This window comes from Notechis scutatus, chromosome 3 (genome assembly GCF_049901735.1).
Source record: "Notechis scutatus isolate UNSWTSFEM ecotype Mainland chromosome 3, rNotScu1.2, whole genome shotgun sequence".
NCBI lineage: Eukaryota > Metazoa > Chordata > Lepidosauria > Squamata > Elapidae > Notechis > Notechis scutatus.
In genome coordinates, this window is record NC_142011.1 from 158,208,222 (window position 1) to 158,235,087 (window position 26,866).

The 26,866-nt window shown below is 37.5% G+C and overlaps 1 protein-coding gene across 1 annotated transcript; it reads right to left on the reverse strand.

The window, feature by feature from the left end:
• Nucleotides 1-8,969: 8,969 nt before the first annotated feature.
• On the reverse strand, nucleotides 8,970-23,885 carry NAPG (NSF attachment protein gamma). The gene is made up of 12 exons (XM_087961505.1): nucleotides 23,749-23,885; nucleotides 20,141-20,208; nucleotides 18,778-18,862; nucleotides 17,807-17,824; nucleotides 17,077-17,107; nucleotides 16,111-16,220; nucleotides 15,948-16,014; nucleotides 14,309-14,379; nucleotides 13,479-13,557; nucleotides 12,189-12,268; nucleotides 11,488-11,617; nucleotides 8,970-10,753 (listed from the first exon to the last, which is right to left on the reverse strand). The coding sequence occupies exons 1-12, from the start codon at nucleotides 23,802-23,804 to the stop codon at nucleotides 10,604-10,606; spliced, it is 945 nt and encodes a 314-aa protein (XP_087817631.1). The 5' UTR covers nucleotides 23,805-23,885; the 3' UTR covers nucleotides 8,970-10,603.
• Between the last annotated feature and the right edge of the window lie 2,981 nt (nucleotides 23,886-26,866).

Here is a 26,866-nt window from a genome sequence, read left to right on the forward strand (position 1 = left end):
AAAGGGGGTGAGAACAGGGGAGAAAAGAATATTTTTTTTTACCTCCATAGAATGGAAGACAACCAAAGAACTGAATAGGATAGTTAAAAGAATGGACAATTGCTACATAATAGGTGAGCAATAGCAATAGTATTTAGACTTGTATACCGCTTCACAGTGCTTTACAGCCCTCTCTAAGCGGTTTACAGAGTCAGCCTATTGCCCCCAACAGTCTGGGTCCTCATTTTACCGACCTCAGAAGGATGGAAGGCTGAGTCAACCTTGAACTGGTGAAAATCAAACTGCTGGCAGTCAGCAGAGTTAGCCTGCAATAATGCATTCTAACTCCTGCACCAGTCATGGGTGTTTGTTTATATATTTGTCTATATTTGCAACTAGTTATGTTGGAGTCAGATGATGCTGGAACATAACACAGGGGAGGGGTTTTCAAGGGTGAGTTCTCACTGTAGTGTAGTTTGGGAACTAATACTGAAAGCAGAATTGCCTTTTTCTTTTCCATTCATCCCACACTATGCATAACATAGGTTTTCTGCACATTTTTTTTCTCTCTTCATTGTAAGTTCTCTCACCTCTATGCCCTATAAACTATAAACTTAGCCCCCATTTCATACTAGTTACTTATCTCCCTTGACAGAATTTGTTTTTGGTTTTGTTTAACCACAGCCATGAATCTAAAATTTATTTATTTTCCTGTTCTGTAGCTCTGATGTCTTCAGAGTGAAATATTCAGGGCTCCTTTAATTTAGGTTGGCTTTGGTAACCAACCAAAAATTATTTTCATCATGATTCTGCTTCAGCCTTTAGAAAGGAGGGGCAGGAGAGGGTCTTCTGAGAATCCATGAAGCTCAAATTCCAATGCAAATAGGGACTCCACACCCTTTCCTAATTAAAACCATACTGTGTATTTGCTGAAAATAGATGAGAGACCACCCCAGACCATTTAAAATGCATAATGTTCTTAGTACAATTCCTTCATAGCAGATGATAACCATAATGCTATGTTATATGGACATCAGGATGAACAACTAATTCCATATTTCTCACTTGTCATGCCTCACCCTTGAGCTCATCAAGGCTCTGAAATACATATGGAGATAGTTTTGGTCAATATACTCTGAGGCAAAAATAGCATAAACGAACCTCAGAATTAACTTGTTTGTTCTATTCTGCAAAGTATGTTTTTTAATTTTCCCATAGCATTTTTTTTTAAAAAAAGATGCTATCTTAACAACTTCCATATGATACTACCAGCATATTTTTTTCAGATTGATTCTGTTAAGCCTGGATTCCCAACGGTGTTAAGGAAAACAAACTAAACAGAATGTGCAGCGAAGTCAGATAGGAAGACAGGTAAATGTGTGAGATAAGTTTTCTAGTTAACACGCAGTAAAAATACAGATACGCTTGTGCTATCAAAAATATTGTTTATTCCATTTAAGAATTATAGCATAGTCATTATAAACAGTCCATTAGTCATATACCAAATTCAGTTAAGTCTTGTCGAGGATACTCTAATTGCAAAGTCCGTGTCGAATAGCCAGTGTCAGTACACATATAATAAATCTGTCCAAAACTTATCTTCTCTCCGTTGAGAAATATCTTCAAAGTAATCCAACACTTCTTCTCCTCCCGATCCAGCAAGAACGCAGTCTTCAATAAGCCAGCCAGTAAGAGCCAGAGAGTGCCTTGCTGCTTATATAGTACTTTTACAGCTGCACCCTTAATTACATTCCTTTAGCTTAAAGTCACATACACTTTATCTGACAAACCATGATTCATCATTTTATTATCTTTACCCAAAACAGTTAGGGTAAAACAATGTTATCCCTAACAGATTCTGCTCATGGTTTTTCCCTTTTACATATAGAATTAGGTAAGGAGGCTGACACATGTAAATGCCACACCTACCACAGCCACAATTCAAACCACAAAGAACTAGTTTGTCCCTTAAATTTTGGCTGGTTAAACAGGACAATATTTTTGTATTTCAACCAATTGAAACAATCATAGTTTAAAATAAAATAAATATAATTTATGAAATATATTTAAAATGTTCAAAATGTACATAATTACAGGGGAAATGAAGCCACCTGATTCTCTTCTTTTGTAAATGATGGAGAAGACTACCTATCCATTTGAGTTCTCTATTCTCTGATGTGTTGTTACTTTTAACATTGAAATAAATGTGTGTTCTCTAGGCTTGGTCATACGTGCTTATGGCACTTCCAAGTTCTGCAGTAAGATATATTTTTGAGAAAATTTTGAGCACCATCTATGATTGCAGTTTGCACTGATGTGAAGGAAGGAGGCAGAACTTGCAGATGGAATTCATGTAAAGCGACCCAAAATTCTTGAAAGGCCTTCTGGAACCAGCAGCTTTTACCTATCTTGAGTCCTGCACCCCAGAAAACTGTTAAGAGACCGCAGGAAATAACCATCTAATAATAACAGCACCAAGCACACAGACTGCCACATGTGACAGCAAACTTTTTTGTTTTGTTTTGTGTTGTTTTTGCTTTGTAAAACATTTGTGAAGCTTTCATTATTAGACTGGGCTACTTTTTGTTGTTCCAGTATAGACATTCCTCAGATTTGGGAAGTTTGGGTTCCTTTCTCAAATGCCAATTATATATTCTTAGTGCCAGATCAGTAGCAAACATGATTGGATTGAAGTTCATAAATTAATGGTTGAGATTTTCACAGCTTTATAAAATTTATCTACCAGACAAAATCAAGGCTTTATGGGATACAGTCGGAAAAGTAAAATTGTACCAGAGATTCAAGGAACCAATAAAAACAAGTGCAGTTCTGGTTAAAATTGACTTTGTTCTGCTTTCCAGACATCCCAAGGATAAATTAGCTCTATTTATAGCTCAAAGCAAGTGGTTCAGTGGCCTAGAGGTGGAAGCTCTTGCCTCACAATAAGGAGGCTCTGAGTTTGATCTTAAGTAGAGGCAGATATTTCTCTCTCTGGGAATATATCTGCTGAAAAAAACTCGCATTGGCGACAGGAATGGCATCCGGCCAGTAAACACTCAGCTCCATACAGTTGCCCAGATTCCACCCTGCAAGGGATTATGGGGTTGTTAAAAGAGGATGATGATGATTTTTTGCCCGAAGAAGGTGTACTGGATTTGGGGGTGGAAACTTTCCCGTAGCTAATTCATCAGTGTCAAATCCTAATTTACCCTTGCAACTAAACCTGGCAGCACAGACCAAAAATTTTATAAGTCCCAATGGCAACAAAACAAGTTGCATTCAATTGTAATGATTAGGAGCTCCACTGGTTTCAACATAAGTAGTTGTTTATCTTTGTAATAATTTGCTGTTGCTTTCGGATCATTTGAATTGGTTGAGATGCTGCTGTAAATTATTTGGAAGATCTGTAGAAACCTCCAGGCACTAATAAAACAACTATTCATGTGTTGCCATTTGCAGTTAATATTCAGCATTACTCAATCAAGGGAAAACATTTGAATAATGAATTTAAATTGAGCATTCGTTAAATTGCAAAACCAACAAAACCACCAACATGAAAAAAAAAAGACACAATCTTCAGAAAACAGTAAAGGTTGACAATTGATTAAGCTGCATGACAGAGCCTGAAGAGGAAAAGAATACCTCATTATCAGCAGAATTTCAAGCTGAAACCACTCAAATATATAACCAGTGATCCATAATCTCACAAGTAGGGAACGGTGAACAGGGGTACATGAGTAGCCAATGTGGCATGAGTGCAGAGGGCTGGGAGAGAGCAGGTGGGTGGGAAGACAATTATGTCAGCAACATGTAACCTTCCCCACTGGCTTTCTGGGGAAACCACCAGAGATTGTGGGGTGCTACAACAGGTTATAAATGTAAATGGATTTCCAAGAACCAGATTGCAATCATATGACCACAGGGTGTTAGGACTCCCAGAATTCTGAGAACCAGACAGCCACAATCTTAAGAGTAACTTCTTGGTACCTTGTTCTCAACGATCGTTCAACAGTCAAATAATATAGTTCAATTGTATTAATGGGCCCCTCCTTTAATTTTAATATTTAGTACTCTCTGGTTCCCATTAGTCAACCTTCAAAGTCCCCTCTCATCATATACTTATTTTCCAATCAATGAAGCTTTCCATCAGAGAATTTCTTAATTATTTAAAAATCTTTGTATATTATGTTATAAAATTTCAAACCACAGGAAATTGTTTCAAGTCTATCTGGCCCCTTACCTTTTCCAATCAACATTCTAGGCCTTCTTTTGCTGATTTCCAAAAGTGAATTTTTCTTTTTAATGGTTAAACTTACATGTAACCTTTAATCAAGGATAAAAGGAAACTGTCCCAGCATAATAAAACTTATTTGTTCGAAGGTTCCTAACATCAAAAATATCAGTGACGAGCAATTTCCTAAGGTGCTTAAGAAAGGCAAACCCAATGTCAATTGAAGGGATTGAATGATGGCTTAAGGAAGATGATTTTCCCCTTGGCTCCCAGAGCTCCAAAACCTCCTGGAAGTTTTTATTTTATGAACTCTTTTATGGGGAGCTGTATGGAGCAACTTGGTATCTAAACCTCTCCTTGATTTGGAGAGGATTTCCAAGGAGCCAATTCATTCACAACCTTTTTTCTGCCATTGCTATTGACTCTGCTTTTACAGAGCCGTCTTCAGTGTGTGTTGCTTTCCCAAAAGTCCGTTTTGGTGGTAAAATTTGCTACTACTGTATTAGAGCAGGTTTTTATTGTCAACATTTCTTTGGGAATGATGATAACGGGATTGACTACTGCACTAAGGATTAAGATAAATATTTCTATTTAGTATTATTCAAAAGTTTATGTTATAGTTTGACTGAGTGGTGAACTGATGATTAGTGTCCCTTATTTTTTGAGAACGTATAGAAATGAAGAGTTTTAAGATTTCTCCAGTTTCGTTGTAAAATTTAAAGTGAGAGTTAGCATTAGGGAGAAGTTTTATGATTTGCAGTAGTTTGAATTTTAGATAATGGGTTAAGGTTAAATATTCATGTATATACACTGCTCAAAAAAATAAAGGGAACACTTAAACAACACAATATAACTCCAAGTCAATCACACTTCTGTGAAATCAAACTGTCCACTTAGGTAGCAACACTGATTGACAATCAATTTCACAAGCTGTTGTGCAAATTGAATAGACAACAGGTGGAAAGCATAGGCAGGTAGCAAGACATCCCCAATAAAGGAGTGGTTCTGCAGGTGGTGACCACAGATCACTTCTCAGTTCCTATGCTTTCTGGCTGATGGTTTGGTCAATTTTGAATGCTGGCGGTGCTTTCACTCTAGTGGTAGCATGAGACGGAGTCTACAACCCACACAAGTGGCTCAGGTAGTGCAGCTCATCCAGGATGGCACATCAATGCGAGCTGTGGCAAGAAGGTTTGCTGTGTCTGTCAGCGTAGTGTCCAGAGCATAGAGGCGCTACCAGGAGACAGGCCAGTACATCAGGAGATGTGGAGGAGGCCATAGGAGGGCAACAAACTAGCATCAGGACTGCTACCTCCACCTTTGTGCAAGGAGGGACAGGAGGAGCACTGCCAGAGCACTGCAAAATGACCTCCAGCAGGCCACAAATGTGCATGTGGCTGCTCAAACAGTCAGAAACAGACTCCACGAGGGTGGTATGAGGGCCCGACGTCCACAGGTGGGGGTTGTGCTTACAGCCCAACACTGTGCAGGACGTTTGGCATTTGCCAGAGAACACCAAGATTGGCAAATTCGCCACTGGCGCCCTGTGCTCTTCACAGATGAAAGCAGGTTCACACTGAGCACATGTGACAGACGTGACAGGGTCTGGAGACGCGGTGGAGAATGTTCTGCTGCCTGCAACATCCTCCAGCATGACCGGTTTGGCAGTGGGTCAGTAATGGTGAGGGGTGGCATTTCTTTAGGGGGCCGCACAGCCCTCCGTGTGCTCGCCAGAGGTAGCCTGACTGCCATTAGGTACCGAGATGAGATCCTCAGACCCCTTGTGAGACCATATGCTGGTGCGGTTGGCCCTGTGTTCCTCCTAATGCAAGATAATGCTAGACCTCATGTGGCTGGAGTGTGTCAGTAGTTCCTGCAAGATGAAGGCACTGATGCCATGGCCTGGCCCGCCTGTTCCCCAGACCTGAATCCAATTGAGCACATCTGGGACATCATGTCTTGCTCCATCCACCAATGCCACGTTGCACCACAGACTGTCCAGGAGTTGGGGGATGCTTTGGTCCAGGTGTGGGAGGAGATCCCTCAGGAGACCATCCGCCACCTCATCAGGAGCATGCCCAGGCATTGTAGGGAGGTCATACAGGCATGTGGAGGCCACACACACTACTGAGCCTCATTTTGACTTGTTTTAAGGACATGACATCAAAGTTGGATCCGCCTGTAGTGTTTTTTTTTCAATTTAATTTTGAGTGTAACTCTAAATCCAGACCTCCATGGGTTGCTAAATTTGATTTCCATTGATAATTTTTGTGTGATTTTGTTGTCAGCACATTCAACTATGTAATGAACAAAGTATTTTATAAGAATATTTGATTCATTCAGATCTAGGATGTCTTATTTTTGTGTTCCCTTTATTTTTTTGAGCAGTGTACTTTACTGTTGTGACTGAGTTAGACTTAGAGTTTGGATTTATTAAGATTTGTAGTAAAAAAAAGTTAGGAGAACCATCTCACGCTCTGTAGTAATTTGGGGTTTATGTTATTATTTTAATTAATTGCTCTAATTAATTGGAATGAAGATGAGATTCAGATTGCTGTTAGGAATCTGTAAAGCCAGGAAGGCTTGATGTCTTTTTTAACATTTACAGGGTTAGCTTTTTTATTTTACAGTTGACTGTCTTGGTTTCATATTACTTTATGCTTATGCATTGCTTATGTAGTCCATGTGGGCCTGACCATGTGGGCCTCTGTAGTCCATACAGGCCTGACCATGGAAGAGCTAGAGGCAATTTGATTCTTGCAACTCATTTTTTACAGCAATGTCTCCAGTCTGGCATTCCTGCTGCTTTACATTACTGTACTGCATTTTTCCTTTTACTTTCTGTTCCTTATAGTTCACTTACTACAGTTGCTTCATTGATTGAAGTAGTTAATATATTGATCAAATAAATAAAATATTATTTGTAAAATACTGACATATATATCAGGTGATTGTGTTGCTTATTTCTGTTCCTTGAAAACGACTGAAATATAGTTAAGTGAAATTCCCAGAAAAACAATTGCTATTAAGTCATATCAACAATCAATATGATTGAACACCGGAATTGTATTTTAATGGCTCATGACTGACTTCACTTAACAGCAATCAGATCACTCTTAAGTCTTCAACAGGGAGGCTTGTCTCATCTTCCGCTACTCATTTACTGTAATTTAGTTGTGGGGTTTTTTCATATTACAAGGAGGTTACTTTTCGCTATTAATACCAGCAGCAGGTCTTACCACAATCTATTTGCTATGTCAGATATAAACTCATATACCACCTCCTGAAGGTATGAAAATTCCAATATTTAAGGACTAAAATGGGGCTGAACAATAGTCACAGCACCATCTTGTGGCAATCGTGGAAAGAAAAAGCTAAAATTGCTGGATTGCTGTACAAACGTCAAATGAGGAATATTACTTTCTTCTGCCAAAGATACTGTCCTTTTTAGCTATTAAACATTGTAAACTCTTTTCAAAGGCACAAATCATAAAACAGAGACCACTTCAAATGGTCTACAATTACTGTAATCATAAACCTGAAATTGCCTTCCATTATTCTGAGCTTGCCCCCTACGCACAATTAAGCTGCTATGTATATACGTAATTAAGAACCCCGGTGCTCATTTTCTGAGGATTGAGTTTATTGCTTCTACAGCAGTGGTCCCCAACCTTTTTGTACCAGGGACCAGTTTCAAGCAGAAACACTTTTTCAAGGACCGGGGGAGGGAGAGTCGAGTTTGGTGGTTTGCTTGCAGACGTTTCATTACCTGACTAGGTAACATCTGATGTTGTTAGCTAGTCGGGTAATAAAACGCCTGCCAGCAAACCACCAAGTTCAGGAGCGCCAATGCCTCCTCATTGCAACCCTGAGCGACAGATATTCTCTTCTATTGGGACATTTAAAACGGAGGGTTTCAGCTGCAGATTCAGGAACTGCGCCGGGCTGAGGAGCGCCTTCAAAACTGAGCGCTGGGCGGCGGTGGCCCACGGCTCTCGGCCCTGCCTTCCTCAGCCCCATCCCTCAGGTGCCTCCCTCCCTCCCTCAGGGGTCTGCCTCGTTCCTCTCTGTCGCTCTCTCGCTCCTCCACCAGCCCAGGAAGAAACTGCTTCAAAGAAGCCGGCAGCGTGGCTTTTCCTGTCGCCGCAGCTCCTCCGAAGCGCCCGTTCACCCCCACCCCGCCGCCCGCGCGCGGTTCAATCCAGTGCTCCATTCTGCCTGCCTGCCTTCGTTTCTGGTTGTTTGGGAGCAGCTTCGGCTGATAAAAAGAGGCAAATAGTTATTATTCTCAGCCAAAGCTGCTCCGAATCAACCAGAAACGAAGGCAGGCAGGCAGAACGGAGCACTGGATTGAACCGCGTGCGGGCGGCGGGGTGGGGGTGAACGGGCGCTTTGGAGGAGCTGCGGCGACAGGAAAAGCCACCCTGCCGGCTTCTTTGAAGCAGTTTCTTCCTGGACTAGTGGAGGAGCGAGAGAGCGACTGAGAGAGGAACGAGGCGGGAGGAAACCGAAGCCGCTGAGCCGGAGAGCAGGACAGGCTTCGGTTGCTTCCTCCCTCCCCTTCTTTCATTTGTGTCCTTGATCCCTGATCCCAGCAGCATTCACCGAAGGCGAAGAAAGCCGCCATTTTTTTTATTTATTTTTTCTTTGCGGCCCGGTACAAAGTGATCCACGGACCGGTACCGGTCCGCGGCCCGGTGGTTGGGGACCCCTGTTCTACAGGATGATCCTTACTGTAATAACATTCACAAATCAACCATTAGTGTTTACAGCTTTTATTTTGTACAGGTGAACTACAGAGCTTCTTAGGCTAGAGCAGCAGGGCAGTTGTGACAACTTTCATACTCTATTGCATTTACAGATAAGCTGGGCACAATTAAGTACAAGGTTCACATGGCAAAAAATTCATTTTATACAGCATCTGGCTATACAAACAAGTCACTCAGAATAATTACTTTTATGTAACATTGGATTACATTTTAACAATACTCATGCAAACCAATTGTTGCAATATTGCTCACTAAAAACTGGCAATTATTTCCAAAACGGTCTTCCCTGCTACATTTTTGATCCAATTAAAAGAAGTGTGTATAATGCCTTGGAAAACAAAGCACCAATTATTTCGAAAGCATAGATAATTTGGATTACACAAGGGAAACAGCAAATCCATTACTTTTTAATCTGCTAATATAGAAAAATAGAATAAATATTCAAAGCTAGACATTGAATGTATTAAATAGATCCACTGTCACAAATTCCAATCTTGAAAGCATAATTAAATCTAGAATTAGTTTTATTTCCATTGCCAGTCATTCCATGTTCTATGTCGAATTTTCAATATACCAGAGTTTTTAATTTGGCTCTAGATTCAATATTCTTATGCTCTATTTCTTGAAAACTCTGATTCCTGGGTTCAGAAAATTAAAAGCCTACATCTTTTCTGAATAAACAGAGGAACATTTGACTGTTATTTTTCCTTTGTCATGTAATACACTATTGTGAACAGTTATTACAGCTACACACAATCTAGTTGGTATTTGCCTAAATTCCCTTAAATAGAACTGTTGAATTTACTGGAAGGTAGCAGGAACTAATGTATACATTATGAAAATTCAAATTATTTTAAATTATTCCAGAAAAATCTCATTATACAAAGACTGAAAATGCAAGCTCTACAATAACAAAGAATATTCAAGAAATAAAGCATATAAATTTCATAGTTCCAGTTCACTGGGATTTCGAATAGAATACTATATAATCTGTTTTAGCTGAATTTCTTTCTTTTTTAAATTTATCTACAAAGTACATAAAGTACCTTATTTGTTCATTGCATGTTTCATTCAACTAGGAGAATTTTCTAACCCATGACAGCCATACTTAGAAAGAAACCAATGGTTATCACAATGCCTGCCTCTAATAACCCGTTGCTTTCTTGGCAAAGAAACTCCAATGAACTCCTATTCAAATCATGGACAAACGCATCATTAAATATTATATTCACAGAAGCAAAAGGAAATCTTTTAGATGTTTTGAAATAATTTAATGGTATTATTCAAAAAAAACAGAAAGAGTATGACTATACTGAGCCACGAAACAGATTCCCAATTTACAGGTGTCTAGAAAGAAAAATCCAATATAAGTATTTCCTTCCAATCTGTCTCCCTTTTTTTGAAAGGCTAACTGTACTCAAGTACACATTAAAACCAACACATTGTAAAGAATTATGGTTAACGATTGCAATCCAGAAATAATTCAAGGTGCATAGGCATGCTTTGTATACAACTATCCCAAAGCCAAGATTATTTTCTTTCCAATTTCATGATTGCAATGATGCCATTTTAATTGCCCCTGGAATTTGTTCACTGGGCAAAGAGCTAATTTGAGGAGTTAGAATTAGCACAATCCACCTGCATATTCATCATCTTCCTCATTTCCACAAGAAGCTGATACAGCTGGTCCACTTCCTTTACTCTGCGGTGCAACTGGAGATTTCTTCTTCACACCACCTCCTGGGACACCAAGCGAAAGGCCAAGCTTTGCATACTGGCAAAGATTTAAAAAATAATAAGATGCCTGCATTTTAAAAGCACATCCCAATTATTTATCAAAGCACTAGACAACCTTGCTGCAGTAAGCTCTATATAATATGATGAGCACCTGTGAAGAAAAAAAAATTCTAGGAAAATAGCTGGAAAATGCCAATTTATTTTAACAGTAGAACACCCAATGATTAAATACCACACTGTACAAATACACTACCTTAAGAAAAATAGTCTGCAAGCTAATATGCATCTCACTGCTACATGAAAACAAAATATTTATTAATAAAAACATACAATGAAGCAGCCAAGAAAGCAAAGCTATCAAACACTTATGCTCAGGAGAGGTTGATCTCCGCAACAAATAAATTACCGAAAATATTCTTTTCCAGATAGGAAAATGTCTCCAAAAACAGATAAATCCAGAATAAGACATTGGAAGAACACAAGAAAATAAATGGTTTCTTCTAATGCTGTTTTTACATGCTCTGTGCCATTCATTTAAAGTGCTGATTACGGCAGTAGTTTAGGTATCATAATATGACAAAAGTATGTAAAAAGAATGCAATAACTTACAAATATTCCATTTTAAATACTGGATATATGATAGTAATTTATCAATGACGCGCATTGTTCATCAGTGAGCCAACCGATGTATATCATCTGTATTTTTCAATTAAAAAAACATCCACTTCTTTTAGTAAGTACTCTGTTCAGTAAATAAAAGCAGCAACTTACATCGTTGTCCATATACTTAAAGAGTGGAGAATTGCAAACATCTGATACTTGGTCCTGATCTTGTTGATCATATCCTTCTAGGAGCTGCTCCAGGGCTGCATAGTCTTCACTTTCTATAAAGCCTGGTATGCTGAAGCAATTAAGCATTTATTTGAGGCTATTTAAAAAATTGAGAAAACTTATATGCAAATAAGAAAAGCACAGATTTTCTTAAATATATATTCTGGGTGATGGCCAGCATGCCTTTTGGTCTGTGGAATACCTTATTTAAAATGTACTTCATTACTGTTCCAATGCACAACGGGCCTTTTAGCATAAATTGCCAATTATATTTAGCACCAATCCTACTTTCTCTGCTGGATTTTATCACCAGGTTAATTATTCCAAGCAACAATTACAATACAGTTTGTTATGCTATGCTAGTGTTGTAGCATAACTATTATACACTATCCAGATATAATTTAATTGCCAGCTGGCTTCCTAAGCGCTTCAAAGAAATACATATTAATAAATCAAATTGTACATTTTAATTTCTATGACAGAAAACAATGTTAATAAATTAGAGAGATACCTAAATGGCAATATATAAGGGAAGCCTGTAATTCTCAAAACTTAATAATGAAATAAAATGACAAGTGTATACAGGTGCCCTCTCAAACACAAATTAAATTAAAATTCAGTCAATGTATTAAATAATTTACCTGTAGCTTTCCCTGACACATTTTTCTGCAGCAACGTAGTCATTTCTATGAAGATGTACTAAGACCTGGGCAATAGTTTTCTTAAAAAACAAAACAAAACCAAAAATGAGTATTTATAAAGAAAAGCAGTATTTTTCACACTTTAACCAACCTATACCAAAAAAATAATTTCTATTGAAAGGGACATAGTGCTGTAGCAAAACAACAACAGTTTTCTTCTACAAACAGAGATTCTATTAAAAGATTGCAAGTTCCTTGGTAGAGAGGCTTTATAGGGTTAAGGATAATCACCCCTTTAGAAAAATAAATCTGGGATGTGAAGACTACAAAAGAATGTAAATATATGATGTACTTTGATTTTTGCTCATTTTGCCAGTTCTCTGTAAAACTGTTCCGAATAAAGGGTAGGAGTTTTGCATCTACTGATCAGTACAGTTTGTAGAAAGGGTTTGTGAATGAAATCACAGTTGAATTTTAGGCACTTGTGATCTCTTTCATTGAATGCAGCTAAAAGTACTATTTTCATATGGCACACAACTGAGATTAAATCTGAGGTCAAAAGAATCCCCCAAAATGAATGATTAAATATTAACTTTTCATGTAACAATGAGAAATCCAGAAATTTCTCAGATAAATTTCTCAGAGAAGAAAAGGGTGTTTTAAAAATGCATCTTTTAAGGGGATTGATAAACCTACGTGGTATTAATGATCCCGTGTAGTTTTCATAGTGACATAAACTGAACAATTTGTCTACCATGAAAATAGACAGAATATTGTTTTCTGTCTTCAGGCTACTGAGTCAAAGAAGTGGAAAGACTGAGTTGCAAGCTAACCCTTGCTGATGTTAATAGTAACCAAAACATTTGTAGATCAGTTTGTATTAATGTATTACCTGCACAGATTTTCTGTTTTTAGTTATTACAACAAAAGGACAGCTAATATCAAAAGCTCAGACAACAGAATTTCCACAAAATCCAGGAAACCAAAATATTTCATAGCAACTGAAGCCTAATCATGATTGAAAAATGCCAGATCATATTAAGAAAGAGTGGCGTTAATATCTTTTCAGCACAGTGGGAGAAAATTCATCCTAGTGATCAAATTACACTAAATAAATACAAAAGATCTAGATTTTATAAAGGCCTCTCCGTGCAACTCTTTTAAAATCAACTGAAAGAATCCAAATAATGGTGTACTATTAGAAGTGAAACCCCCAAGTTAAAATAATTCAAAAGATAAAACACAACCCCCCCTTCCCTGCAAAAACACAAGAAATATGTAGCTGTATACTTTGTAACACGTTGGATAGTTTTCAATATCTTTATAAATACTCTTTTCTTTTTGAATAGATTGTGCCGCCTCATCTAGTCTGCAAAACAAAAATGAGCAAGAAAGGTTTATTTAAATCTGCAGGGATCAGAAGGTCAAGATTATCAAATTTCCCAAATAAATGTACTATTTCAATGGGAAAAAAAAATAAGAATATGCTCCTTGTGTGAGCATATAAAAACTGAGCCCATATTAAAACTGTAAAGTTATCAGTACAAACTCCTGCAGAAATGAACATTCAGGCCTTACTTATATACACACAGATGATATATTGTATCAAGATAAGTTAAGAATGCCTCTTTGTTTACATAAACAGAAAGCTTTTAATGAAGAAAAAAAATTGTAGTCATGATAATTCTAATTAACAACCAAAAACAAAAGGTCTTCTCAAAACCAGATTCATTGGTTGAGCTTTTTTTTTTTAATTTAAATTTAATTTTTAAATTCATAAAATATGAATTATGTTGCACAGTGGAACAGCTGATACTTGAATAACATGGCATAACACAGAGGTCCCCCCCCCAGTCCATGGACCGGCACTGGGCCACAGCATGCCAGAAACTGGGCCATACAAACAAGTGATGCCCCATCCATGGGATGAAAGCAGCATGCAAAACTATGCCCCCTCTGGTCCACGGAAAAACCTCTCTCCACGGAACCGATCCCTGTTGCCCAAAAGGTTGGTGGCCGCTGTCATAACCCCATAATAGTTGTGTTATTACAAGAAATTTGTCAAATAAGCTAGAACTGTTTTTTTCTGATTTTGAAAACAGAATATTAATGATGCACACCTACGGCCTCTAACTAAAAGCCTTGAAGCCTTTCCATACATTTCAACGGCTTGCCGTAAACGTTCTTCATTCTGAGTAAAAAAAAAAACAATCACAAAAGCATAGGCATAAGCGAAGTTTAAGTGGTTGATTTTAATGAAAGTTTTCTGAATTATTTAAGCTAACTCAGATTGAAATGCATACCATTCCCCAAATAAATTTCTCTTGAATTAAACAAAGTTTAATCAGGTTATTAATAAATACAATTTTATGAACTAGATGATATAACCTATGACCCCATCATGCTAATATGTGATACTATATGTGCTCCACACTTCCTCGTCCTATATGGCTAAATTATTTTTCAATTTCTCAAAAAGGCTTCTTTTAAAAATATTTCAGACATACCATCATTTGTCAGTGTAAAGAAATCATGAAACTAAGCCACTAATGTCAAACCTTTTCAACTCAGTATGTCAAAAATTCAGAAAATGACTCTGCTGGCCTGTCACACACAATCAGGGGGGAAAAATTATATGTTCCTCCCCTAACATCTAGGGCAATCTGAACAGTGATACTCAGTGGCAGCGCTAAAGCTGGACCTGAAGTCTAGGCCCGGTCCTTGATTTTAGCCCTAGTGCCATCACTGCCACTCAATACATGCGAACCTTGGCAAATGGTATGATTGCCCTCATGGCCCAGTGTTCCCCGGGCTCTGCCACGTGCCTCTTTCAGGCAGTGTTCTCTTTCTGTTGACAAGGCCCTGTGACCTAATCTAGGCTATTCTGAGTTGCATGAGGTCTTTGTTCTTGAAGAATGCTCTTCAGAGAATGCGCTTCCACAAACTTTGCAACTTCTGAAACTGGGCAAAAGCACAACCCATTATCATGTGATTTTTTTAGAGGCTCAAGAAGTCATGTCAGAACACAGCCCTCTTGCTTGAGGCAATGCAGAGCACACCCTATTATCATGTGGCTTCCACAGCATTCAAAAATTTCACAAGAACAGGTCATGCTTTCAGGAATAGTTGTTAATGGGTGTTGGCATATCATCCAAAATGTCATGGTATGCCACCTTTGACATGCATGTCATAGATTTGCCATCATTGAGCTAGACAGTATTAAAAAAAACCCAAATCTTTCTTACCCCCTCCTAGCTGTAAAAACATCAATGGGAAACTATATCAAATTGAAGCTTGCTTATTTACAATAAGGGATAGTTTAATGCAATGTGCTTAGAAGACAACATAGTGTTAAATTGTAACTAAGACAGATACTGCATTTTTAGAAAACTGCTGAGAAATCTGTTGATGAGGTGGAGAAAGATAGCTAGGGGCCAGATTTGATTCCACTGACCTAGCCAGTTTAGATTTTTGCCATTCCTCCCTGCAGCTAACTTGCACTATACATAAAACAAATGACATTTTCAAATGGAAATGGGAAAAGTCATACAAAGATGGCTTCTACCACATCAGTTTGTCTACTAATCCATAGCAATAACTGGCAAGAAAATAATAATATATACAATACATGCTTTGAAAACACCCTAGCTCTTAATATTCACCTTTTGGTAAATAGTTAAATTTGCAACAGTGGACCGACAGATCACTTTTGGCATTCTTAGTTAAAAATATTTTATTTTACCATTTCAGAGGACTTACTTCAAATACTGAAGCCGTTTGCTGATATAGCTGTATAGCTTTGTCTGGATTTATGTTTTCTATTACCCTAAAATAAAAGATTCAACATTATTTACTCAGTTACTCAAAGAAATCTGCCTTGTTTTCCAGATAAGAAACTAATAGCTTGAGATCTCAGACTTACTTCCCAGCCCGATCGAGCGCAATAGCAGCTGTGTCAGGGGTTCCATTCTCTAGGTACATCATGCTGGCTTTCTGAATCAGCTCCACTGCATCGTGATGTTTTTGCATCTCCTGAAGATGAAAGAAAAAGAGCCAGGAAGCAGAACCTGAGAAATAGGTTCTCAGGAAGTATAAAATAAGTTGCTTTCAACCTTTTAATCTAATAAAAAGTATTGTTCATTTTAAAACATCACATATTTTGCCAACTCTCTCTCTCGAGTAACAGTGAGCAATTTCTGATAGATAGAAATATCAACAGGCTTAAAAATTCAGTGTCTGTAGAGAACAGCTTTATATGTGTGTTTCATTTATTTCTTGAGGACAAACAATATTGTTACATTTTATTACACTGTGTTTTTTTATATTGGATTGTTAACTGCCCAGAAGCAATTAATTGGGATAGTACAATTTCAATGTGATTGAAAAAAAACTTTGAAGGCTTTTTTTTTAAATCTATGATTGATCTGTGAAGGCTTTCCAAATGCCACCGATATCAAGTGATGCATATGTAAGTGAGCGAGAAAAGCTGAAAACTGTTCTTTTGCTCTAATAATGAATTGTTCTGAGAAAATTCCCATCATTTTACAATAACATACATTATCTACAGTGTGCATTATTTACAGTCTGTGCCAAAGCTAAGGTTATGGATTCATTTTCTAGATGGGAGGAAGGCGGGAAGGAAGGAAGGAAAGGTTCCAAATATCTGATCAGACAACACAGGTTACATCTCAGAAAAAATGTGAGTTAACAATTCTATAAAGAAGTGTACATTTGAATGGAATTCAATACAAAAGAGAACTTGTAAGTCTACACAGAACTATGAATCATGGATCCCCAAACTGGTTTATCCACTGTAATATGAATATTGCACAAATCATTCTAATATTTATTTAACTAAAGGAGTTTTTTTAAAAAAATCCTGTCATACCTTTAGCATCATTCCTGCTTGTTCATAAGCCCTGAAAAGAGAAATTAAAAGTATAACCGAGCAAATTAAATAAACATTTCATGGTAATATAGGATGGTTTCGATATATTTATGTACTCTATTCTATTGTTTTATTATTGGTATTGTTTAACTGCTGATTTGGGGCCATCTAGAGTTTAACAGATAACAGATAATCAGAGTTGGAAGGGACCTTATAGGTCATCTAGTCCAACCCCCTGCCCAAGCAGGAGTTTGATAGAAGATGGACAGCTATATAAATGTTTTTTAAAAATAAAAACAATTAACTTCTGGAAAAGGAGATCTGAGATCTCCAGCCTTCTGCCTATGGGTTCAGCCGAGTTTGCCTACAACTGGTTTCTCAGTCAAGGAGAAATGGTAACATATATCAAAAGCAGACTCATTTTCTAAATGCCACTCCTAATCTCAATAGAAAATCAGCAGACGTGAAAGACCATTTTTTTCTACAAAAGTAGGGAGAGCTACAGAAAGTGTTTGAACATATTATAGTTATACATTTCTCACTTCCAAAATTCTCAACTTTCTAGCAATATTTGATTATACTTGCATGCATATACATACATACATACATACATACACACACACACACACACACAAACACACACACACATATGCATGCAATGGACAATCAACTTGTTGGTGTCAATTGTATTTCACATATATTATCAAATTTGACAAATATTCATACGTACTTTGCAGCATGGAAGAAGCTGGATTTATGTTATTTCAAGTCAAGGATAAATATATATGCATGTACTATACATATAAAATATTTCTGGATAATTCCAATTTAGGTTAAACATCAATTAAACATTCTCTTTGAAACAGAAGCCTGATGAAAAGAAATCCAATAAAGCGTAGAATGTATCAATAAGCCCTCATGCCTGCTTCAGAATCAATGTATTATTTTTCTTTAGTACTTTAGCTTTCAATACTATAACTATGATTTCCTAATCTCGGAGATTTCAAAGTTTGGTCATATCCAAAATTGTGCAAGAGGACTTCACACTGCAACATATTTTCCTCTTCTTCCCCTTTTTCCCATAATATCCCAAGTTCCTCCAATTTATTCTTGAAGACTTCTCAACATTCCAGAACATATTTGGAAGCAGAAAGACTGCAGGAGAAAGGGGAAATTTCTTATCACTACAAAGCAAGTTTTTAAAATATGTAGGCTTTTCTTAAAGCACTCTGCAATCCTCCGAGGAATAGTCATATTTTAAGCAGCTCTTGCATGAATGGCTAAGCAATGAGGCCAATGAAGGAATTCTCTGAAATCTTCCTCACAGATTTGATATAAAAGAAATGTATTTGCTATTCTAATGTTAGTTTGTTACTCAAAATTACTTTTCCATAAAAATAAAAATCTCAATGAATATACATTAATGGGTCACTGGGAGGTCTGGAAACATTATAAAGTTAATTAACAGGCATATCCTATAACTGTTTGTTATTTAATTACATAATCACAAAATTGGATCTGGATATACATAGGTACAATAACATTTTCCTATTACAGGGAATAGTCTTCTATTAATTTTCTGTTAAAACACCCTTAAATACAACAAGATACAATTATATGTTTGGAGTAGGCATACATTCATATAAACCCAACATGAAGTCCAATTACTTAAGGGACAAACAACAAATAATGAAAAGATACGCTTTATTATTTTCATGGGATAGGGCTTCTCTAAAATAAGCTTCTTTTGCTTGTTCAAATTGTTTGGCATTTTTAAAAGCAACAGCTGCAAAAAATAATAAAAAAGAGCATTATTATTGCTTTGGAGAAATAACTTTAGCAATTTTTAAAAGACATAATTTATTGTTTTAAAACCGTTCTTATCCAGTATTTTAGCCAAAGTTTGGGGGCGCCGATGTGGCACTTGTTTGTTTGCTTTTCTCTTCTGCTGCCCCAGCTGAATCCATTTTTTAGATATTCAAAGTAAAGCCTTAACTTTAAGCATGATCTTTATCTTTAATAGGATATTTAATATTCTTCTATCCCTTAAACATTCATGGAAAATAAAAATCACAGATTCCCATAGCCCTGTGCTGTAAATAAATAAATTTAAATAAATTTAAATAAAGTTTGCCTACTTGCTCTAAAAAAGATAATTGTCTAAAGAGTTTTTTGATAATATGTATTTTTAATAGCTACATCGATAACTAAAAGCCATTTTTTGAGCTTTCAAATGTACCCATTGTTCCAAATGAGCTGATGACTCCTGATCTATAGGTTCTTAGGGAAGTTAACCAATCCAACAGTTGTCTCCTATCTCTTTTCATAAACTTCCTATAAGCTTAAAATCAAAGTATATGTAGTCTTCTTGATATAATCCTAGTATGTGCTATTGAATACAATAGGAATTAATTCCAGATTAAAAAGGGAAATGGGTTATCCAAAATACAACAGGACATATACTTGATGCAAGCAAGAAATAAGCCAACATTCAAATTTTTAGTTACTAGACACTAACACAGGTAGATAAAGTAAATTCTCAAAAGGGCAGCAAACTGCAATTATTTAAAAAAATAGACTACTTGTAAATGCCATCCAACTGTACAGGATAAAATTAATACAATTTGTTAGTAAACCAAAGCATATTATTTTTATCAATAGCCCATGGGTGGAATAAGTATGATACAGTAAATACTTGAATTAGGATTCAGCAATAAATTATATTCATAAAAATGGGTTTGGGAAAATCATTTTTATTGCATACACCACAATGACTATGAAATACATTTAATGTTTACCTTTTCATTAAACATTTTTAGCAAAGAAAAGGGAAAAATTATACATACATACATACATACATATATTTATATCCAAGAAAATTGATATTTCGTTGTATAATTTGAAAAATTATTTCCAAATTTAATTAAATTCAATGTCAGTTTTGCTTTTGAAATGTGAAGTCATTCTGGACATCAAGTCCTATTCCTAGAGCTGAATTAACCATTCATTATTCTGCAGAAGAAATTAAGATTTAAAAACAACCCTCTTATTTTACAATACATACCTGCCTTGGAATATTCTGTAGCTGCACTGTCATAGTCCGGTTTCCATTTTAATAATCCAGTTTTCAAGCTGAAAATCAAAATGTGAAGCCATTAATAATATTGTTTATAATGGAGAGGATGGAGACAGCTTTCATGCCATCTTTCATACCACTAATTTCGGTTCATTATAGCAAAACCCTGGTGCCAGTATCAGGTTCACCTTTTTAATGGATAAACTACAAAAATATATATAGTCAAGTCTGATTACATGCTAATGTTTTGGAGGCCATATTTTATCACCATGCTCAGATATGGCTTCTCTTTCAACCACTATCTCTGTCTGTCATAATTTAAAGGATCTCAGCCAAAGAAGGCCAGGATCAGATGAAGCGCTAATAATAATTGTTTCAGGAAGCAGATGTCTTTGAAGAAAAGGAGTGATAGGCAGCTGTAATATGACATAAATAATACTCAGTTACTGTCCGGTTTGAAGTCTCTTCGGCGACAGACAGAAATCCACGATCGTGCGTGGTTTCGGTCTGGGCTTGCCGCTGGAGCGCCCCGAGCCGGCTGGTTTTGGGGCTAAGCCACCCCGTAGAGGTGGTGAAGAGGGAGGAGACCGCCAGCAGAGTTGAGGAGAGCCGCATCTCTCCTCCTCAGCTGGGCATTACTCCCTTTCCTGAAGGCGATTGCAGCGGTGGTCAGAAATGGCCACCACAAAGAAGAACTCGACCGGAAAAGAATGTGCAGGAGGAAGATAATAAGTGAAAGTTTTTGCTGACCGGGTTAAATTGTAAAAGCAACAACTAAGGAAGGGAGAGAAAAAGAATAAGGGCAGGATCTGGAAGAGGGAGGAGACTGCCTGGAATTAAAAAGAATCTACAGTAATACCTCAACAAGACTTCTAAAAGATACATTTTAACTGAAACTTTGTAACTAAACAGTAACCCCAAGAAGAGAAAGTGAAAAAAAAGAGCAAAAAGAAACAGCTTGTGTGTATTTGGATTATTTGGTGATCTTTGGATTCTTGGTTATTACATTTGAATGACTAAAATTAATCGGGTGGTTGTTTAAAAATTTATACAATGGCACCACTTCTGGATGAATTGAAAATGGAACTTAAAAAGTACAAAGAAGATGCACAAGAAGGGAAGGGTTCTTTTGGCTTCGTTTTTCAATTCTTAGAAATGGAGATTTGGAACTATGAGAAACAACAAGAAACGTCTGCAAAACAAGAAGATTGGGACAAAGAAGAAGCCATCTTTAATGAACAAGTAATTTTATGTGGGGAAGAAAAAGGAAAGGGAGGAAAGAGAATGGAGAATTTAAGACTTAAAAAAACAACCAAAGAAAAGAAAAATAATTTGAAAAATAAGTATAATACTGGAAAGCAACAGAAAAGGGGAATACAGAAGATAGAAATAAGAGGTAGAGAGACAAGGGGGTAAAAAGGGGAGAGAGAAGAAGAGAGGGAAGAAGGAAAGGAAAAGAAGTTACAAAGGACCGGAGCAAGATATAGAGAAACAGGACCTATTTAGAGATAATGGGTGAAAATCTAACTGAAAAAGGGATTCTGTAAAGGTACATAAGGTTGTATTGTTATATTAGTAATAGAAATAACTTTAGAAAATTGGAAACAATGTATGATTAAAATGAGGGATAAAATAATTAGTGTAATTTAGTGAAATGTTTGTTAATAAAATAAGTGAAATAAAATAAATGAGAAAATTGAATTAGGAAGGAACGGGAACATTTTAATTAGTTAATGTTTTACAAAATATAAGTGAAGAGGGGGGGAAATTAACTATGGAAAGCTTATAATTGTTCCCATAGAAGTATGATATTTAATTGAAAAGTAATGTTAAAGAAGTTAAGATTTTAATGAATATTAATATTGATAGAATTGAATTGGAATGGAATGTGTTGTTTTAATTACATACATTTATAATTTTTTCTTTTTTTAAGAATATAGTGTGTATTTTAAGAATGTACCAAGCAGAATCCGAATGGAAGTTATGTATTATATTGAATGTTATAACTTTAGGGTATATATTGAAGCCTAAATAAGAGTTACATGGATAAACTTAAAAGATATAAAGGCGTCATACTCCAATCAGTAACTACAGGAGAAATTTTGTTTAATGAGAAAAGATAATAGATAATTGAAACAGGACAGACAAAAAATATAAATACAATGATTTGAATTGAGATGAGATAATTAAAATAAAACTGAGAAAATTAAAAGAGGGGAGAAGCTATGGAGAAAATGTAAAATAGTAATAAGATATGGAATAGAATATAAAAATGAGCATGAACTTGAATTTGTGTCTGTACGAAGAAATGTAACCCGGGATTACGCTACTTTCAAAAAAGATGTTTTATTTGTATTTTTTTTCTCTTTGTGAAAACTCAAATAAAATTTACAAAAAAAATAATAATACTCAGTTACAGAAGATTTTTGACACATTATGCAAATACGGAGCTCTCTGGAGAAGGCTCTGATGCTGCAAAAGGAAAAAGAAAAAAGAAGAGGATGACCAGCAGCAAGATGTTGGAAGACCTGAAGGTTCAGACTAGAGGCAGACCACCATGGCCAAAAGCCGTTTATGTAGTCCCCTAAGAATCAACACCAATTGGAAGGAACATAATCAAAACCAATCTGTAGAGCTTCAAACTCAAGAGACAATCAGCCCATGAAAAACAGTAGGACCATTGAGCAGCCTGCTTAATAAATGTAAAGCCTATAGGGTTTTGTACTACATGTAATGCTCAACTTACAACAGTTCACTTAGTGACCTTTGAAGTTACAACGACACTGAAGTGACTTATGACCATTTTTCACAATTATGACCATTGCAGCATCCCCATGGCAAGTGATTTACATTCAGATGCTTGACAACTGGTTCACAATTATGATGGTTGCAATATCCGGGGGTCATGTGATTCCCCTTTTGTGACCTTCTGACAAGCAAAGTCAATGGAAATGCCAGATTCACTTAACAACGGCGTTACTCATTTAACCATCGCAGTGTTTCGCTTTGACACATTTTTTGGAATCAGAAGAAAGCTGGGAGGGAACTTGGAGGCCTTCTAGTCCAGCCCCCCCTTTCTCAAGCAGGAAATTCTATATACCACGTCTAGGAGCTTTAACACATGTCTCACTTAACAACATAAATACTGGGCTCGGTTGTGGTCTTAAGTCGAGGACTAGTTGAACATAAGTAAGATCAGAGGTTCCAAATCAGGAGCTGTTTGCTTCTTTTCTAAAGTGGAAAGGGGACCTTACTGACACAAAACGCCCAATTCCAGCCTGGAGACGAACCTCCACTCCTTGGTGCATCTTTTCAACAGGAGGATCCACTGGATCCACAAACCCATCTCGTGATACTACCCCTCCCCTTCCCGTCCCCAGGCTGTAGATGTTGACCCAGCGAGGTCTTCTCTTTAAAGCAGCCGCCCCGGGACCCTCTTTGGGAGCCCCCTGGAAATGGTCGTGGCCACAAAAAAAAAAAAAGAGAGAGGCGGAAGAGCCCACTCATCGTCCTGCCCAGCCGCGGAGGAGGAGGGGCCCCGCCTTCCCGCTCTGCCTCCCGCCGGCCGGCCCGCCCGTTCCTGCAGCTCCGCTCACTATTTCTCCGCTTTGGCGATGTGCTCCAAGCCCTCGTTGATCTTCTGGGCAGCCATATCAGCCAAGCCGGAATCGCGGCGATTCAAAGCGTCGACGTCAGCGGAATAAGGAAAGCCGCTTCGGCCAAACAATGCAAAAGGCGGAGTCGGGCTTCAAAAGGTGCGCCTGCGCAAAGCGAGGAGAGTTTCCTTTTCTTAGGCTGTTGGACCCGTAGTTTTAATACCTGGAAGCGATCCGTTTAAACGGGATTCCCCGGGGAAGGAAGAGGTCAACGGATGGATGGCGTAACAATCTCGCGGCTATAAACTTAAAAGATATAAAGGCGTCATACTCCAATCAGTAACTACAGGAGAAATTTTGTTTAATGAGAAAAGATAATAGATAATTGAAACAGGACAGACAAAAATATAAATACAATGATTTGAATTGAGATGAGATAATTAAAATAAAACTGAGAAAATTAAAAGAGGGAGAAGCTATGGAGAAAATGTAAAATAGTAATAAGATATGGAATAGAATATAAAAATGAGCATGAACTTGAATTTGTGTCTGTACGAAGAAATGTAACCCGGGATTACGCTACTTTCAAAAAGATGTTTTATTTGTATTTTTTTCTCTTTGTGAAAACTCAAATAAAATTTACAAAAAAAATAATAATACTCAGTTACAGAAGATTTTTGACACATTATGCAAATACGGAGCTCTCTGGAGAAGGCTCTGATGCTGCAAAAGGAAAAAGAAAAAAGAAGAGGATGACCAGCAGCAAGATGTTGGAAGACCTGAAGGTTCAGACTAGAGGCAGACCACCATGGCTAAAAGCCGTTTATGTAGTCCCCTAAGAATCAACACCAATTGGAAGGAACATAATCAAAACCAATCTGTAGAGCTTCAAACTCAAGAGACAATCAGCCCATGAAAAACAGTAGGACCATTGAGCAGCCTGCTTAATAAATGTAAAGCCTATAGGGTTTTGTACTACATGTAATGCTCAACTTACAACAGTTCACTTAGTGACCTTTGAAGTTACAACGGCACTGAAGTGACTTATGACCATTTTTCACAATTATGAGTATTGCAGCATCCCCATGGCAAGTGATTTACATTCAGATGCTTGACAACTGGTTCACAATTATGACGGTTGCAATATCCGGAGGTCATGTGATTCCCCTTTTGTGACCTTCTGACAAGCAAAGTCAATGGAAATGCCAGCTTCACTTAACAACGGCATTACTCATTTAACCATCGCAATGTTTCGCTTTGACACATTTTTTGGAATCAGAAGAAAGCTGGGAGGGAACTTGGAGGCCTTCTAGTCCAGCCCCCCCTTTCTCAAGCAGGAAATTCTATATACCACGTCTAGGAGCTTTAACACATGTCTCACTTAACAACATAAATACTGGGCTCGGTTGTGGTCTTAAGTCGAGGACTAGTTGAACATAAGTAAGATCAGAGGTTCCAAATCAGGAGCTGTTTGCTTCTTTTCTAAAGTGGAAAGGGGACCTTACTGACACAAAACGCCCAATTCCAGCCTGGAGACGAACCTCCACTCCTTGGTGCATCTTTTCAACAGGAGGATCCACTGGATCCACAAACCCATCTCGTGATACCACCCCTCCCCTTCCCGTCCCCAGGCTGTAGATGTTGACTCAGCGAGGTCTTCTCTTTAAAGCAGCCGCCCCGGGACCCTCTTTGGGAGCCCCCTGGAAATGGTCGTGGCCACAAAAAAAAAAAAGAGAGGCGGAAGAGCCCACTCATCGTCCTGCCCAGCCGCGGAGGAGGAGGGGCCCCGCCTTCCCGCTCTGCCTCCCGCCGGTCGGCCCGCCCGTTCCTGCAGCTCCGCTCACTATTTTTCCGCTTTGGCGATGTGCTCCAAGCCCTCGTTGATCTTCTGGGCAGCCATATCAGCCAAGCCGGAATCGCGGCGATTCAAAGCGTCGACGTCAGCGGAATAAGGAAAGCCGCTTCGGCCAAACAATGCAAAAGGCGGAGTCGGGCTTCAAAAGGTGCGCCTGCGCAAAGCGAGGAGAGTTTCCTTTTCTTAGGCTGTTGGACCCGTAGTTTTAATACCTGGAAGCGATCCGTTTAAACGGGATTCCCCGGGGAAGGAAGAGGTCAACGGATGGATGGCGTAACAATCTCGCGGCTCATAAATAAATCGTAATATTGTCTTCCTCAGATGAAAAGCGTTTACATTCTTTTTGCAGAATGGTAAGAATGGTAACCCTCAAAAATCTTAGAATTCCACAGGGAATAGAATAGAATAGAATAGAATAGAATAGAATAGAATAGAATTCTTTATTGGCCAAGTGTGATTGGACACACAAGGAATTGTCTTGGTGCAAATGCTCTCAATGTACATAAAAGAAAAGATACATTCGTCAAGAATCATAAGGCACAACAATTAATAATAGTCATAGGGTACAATAAGCAATCAAATAGTACTAGGAAACAGTCGATAAAACATTGCCATACCCATTCCAGCAGAATGAGCTAATGTGATGGTAGAGCAGTACCTAAGGTGCAGTACCTAAGGACTGTAATATAAGCCTAACTAATTATTTTTTTCTGATAACATCCCTTTATTAAGTATCTCATCATACAATGATGAGATACATACAAAGTTTTGGCATCAAAAGACCTACAAATGTTTTACACTATGTGATTGGAAATCCATCCAATCCTGGTGTTTTACAACTTGCCATATTTAAAATTATTTGTTTGATGTTTGCCCTGCAAATATTATTTGTATTTCCAGCTTTAATTCTGAACAATTCTCTGGTTTGCAAAACTCAAAAGAGAAAAATGTACAAGTGGGAAGCTGCCCATTCTGTAATAAATAAGCCTAAAATCCACTTCAGTTATTTTTGTATCAAAGTAGTGAAGATAAGACTTGATTGGTAGCCAAGGAATCATATAGTTTACTTTTCCTCATATATAGTTGTTTATTAGCTTATAATATAAAATAAAAAAATAAAAAAACAAATAGTAAGAAACAAAAGGGCGGGAAAGGGGAAAAGAGGAGTGTAGAAAAGAAGGGGAGAAAGGTCACAAGTCAATGGAATCACGTAGTTTACTTTTTAAGTACAGTGTGACATTACCAATGGCTACAAAATGTATC